Raw genomic sequence first — 1,991 nt, 5'->3', positions numbered from 1 at the left:
GCTCCCTCTGAGCTAGCGGGTTCCCCCTCTCTGAGCTAGGGGGTTCCCTCTGAACTAGCGGGTTCCTTCTGTTAGCTAGCGGGCTCCCTCTGAGCTAGCGGGTTCCCCCTCTCTGAGCTAGGGGGTTCCCTCTGAACTAGCGGGTTCCTTCTGTTAGCTAGCGGGTTCCCTCTGAGCTAGCGGGTTCCCCCTCTCTGAGCTAGCAGGTTCCCCCTCTCTAAGCTAGGGGGTTCCCTCTGAACTAGCGGGTTCCTTCTGTTAGCTAGCGGGTTCCCTCTGAGCTAGCAGGTTCCCTCTGAGCTAGCGGGTTTCCCCCTCTGAGATAGCGGGTTCCCCCCTCTGAGCTAGCAGCTTCTTTCTCTGTGAGCTAGCAGTTCTCCCTGTGAATCAGGACTTCTCTCCTGCTTCCCACCATCTTTCAGGTAACCTGTCCAGGTGTCCCTATGCCCCGCCCCTCAGAACTCACCAGCAGCAGCGCAGCTAACGTCTGGCTATCATTCTTGGCGTGCCTGAGCGCGTGCAGACATCTGTCCAACATCTGTCTCTGGGCTTCAGTGAGAGATCCTCCTTCTGCTACTCCCTGCTCATCTTCTTCAGCAGCCTGGTCAGCCATAGTAACCCTGGTAACGGGTAACCCTAGCAACCAGGAACAGAGCCGCTGCACGGTTAAATGAGCTAAAAGTGTTAAAGCTGACAGGAAAAAGGGTTTTCAGTCCTTAACTTTCTGAGCTTAAACTTCTCCAACACGCAGCAGCAGGTGAGCGAAGCCGCCTGTCAAAATAAACCGTCAGGGACCAATAAAAACCGCCGTTACTTACCAAGGACCAATCACAGCACGACTTGTTATAAAGCCAGGGCGCCATTTTAAACAGCGCTGTGAAAACGGTGCATTGACTGGGTTAGCACCATTCTCCTGCCGGCGCGTTAGCCGGGTTAGAAAAGGCTAACAGGGCGGGATTTCACTGGTCCTTAAACAGGAAAGATGAAATACACCGAGCTGAGAGACTGAGGTCTACATAAAGCCCGTAACGATGTGATGAACCAGATAACCGACCCATTCCCAAAGGCGGCGTTCAAGAATTCTCCTCTCACATAGTCTCTTTTTCCCAAGTGGCCTTCCGGCTGACGGCAAGGAAGGGAACCAGTGACTGTACAGGGACTCAGGTATGGAAGCAAATTGTTACCATATTTCAAATAAAAAAGCGTTTCTGAAATGCTTTTTTATTTTAAGAATGTGGCTGCATCGTTTGACTCATAAATTAAATTAGTCATCAATCATCCTGTTTGCATTTTAATTTTCTTCTTTAACACTGCTCATCCTTTTACTTAATTAAAATGAAAAAGAAAAAGACATTTGAGATTAATTTTTTAAAATGTACCCCAGCAAATACGTACCAAAATTGAATTTGAAATGTAAAATTTGAAAATGAAAAAGCATTTCCAGAAATGCTTTTTCATTTTAAGAATGTGGCTGCATTACTTGACTCATACAGAAAATTAGTAATCAATCATTAGTCCAACGTTGTTAGGGGGCGCTGTGCACATCTGCATTGCATTACCCTCATTAGCTCTGCCACTGTTTTGGTCATTGTGGTCGTTCAGCGCGTCCCGATAGTCAGACCCGGCAATTCAAGCAGTGTCCCAGCGGCACGCTTGCAATGTAATGCAATGCAGACGTGCACAGCGCCCCCTACCGAACAAGATGGGTAGCCCGGTCAGCAAGGACCTGAGGAAGAGCGGCTGCTGACATCACTCTGCTGCACCCGCCGCTCAGAATGCTTTTTCGTTTTCGAGTTGTGGACGGTACTTTGCTGGCAGACCACGGAAATGAAAAAGCAATGTCTGCTGTGTTTTCTCTTTGATTATGGCATAAAATGTGCAGCCTTAAAGAAGAAAATGGAAATGCAAATAGGATGATTGATTACTAATTTCATTTATGAGTCAAACGATGCAGCCACATTCTTCATTTCAGAAATGCTTTTTCATTTGAA

At 47.7% G+C, this 1,991-nt stretch overlaps 1 protein-coding gene across 1 annotated transcript in view; it reads right to left on the bottom strand.

The window, feature by feature from the left end:
* Positions 1-778, bottom strand: part of ncdn (neurochondrin) — a 6,621-nt gene extending 5,843 nt beyond the window's left edge. Inside the window, exon 1 of the mRNA XM_015389755.1 lies at positions 467-778. Within this exon, the coding sequence (XP_015245241.1) occupies positions 467-613 (147 nt within the window). The 5' untranslated portion in view covers positions 614-778. The remainder of the gene's footprint in view (positions 1-466) is intronic.
* Positions 779-1,991: the final 1,213 nt, after the last annotated feature.

The sequence above is a fragment of the Cyprinodon variegatus genome, unplaced genomic scaffold (genome assembly GCF_000732505.1).
Source record: "Cyprinodon variegatus isolate N-32 unplaced genomic scaffold, C_variegatus-1.0 Scaffold472, whole genome shotgun sequence".
In the NCBI taxonomy this organism is placed as follows: Eukaryota; Metazoa; Chordata; class Actinopteri; order Cyprinodontiformes; family Cyprinodontidae; genus Cyprinodon; species Cyprinodon variegatus.
This window is presented reverse-complemented; position numbering and strand designations above follow the sequence as displayed.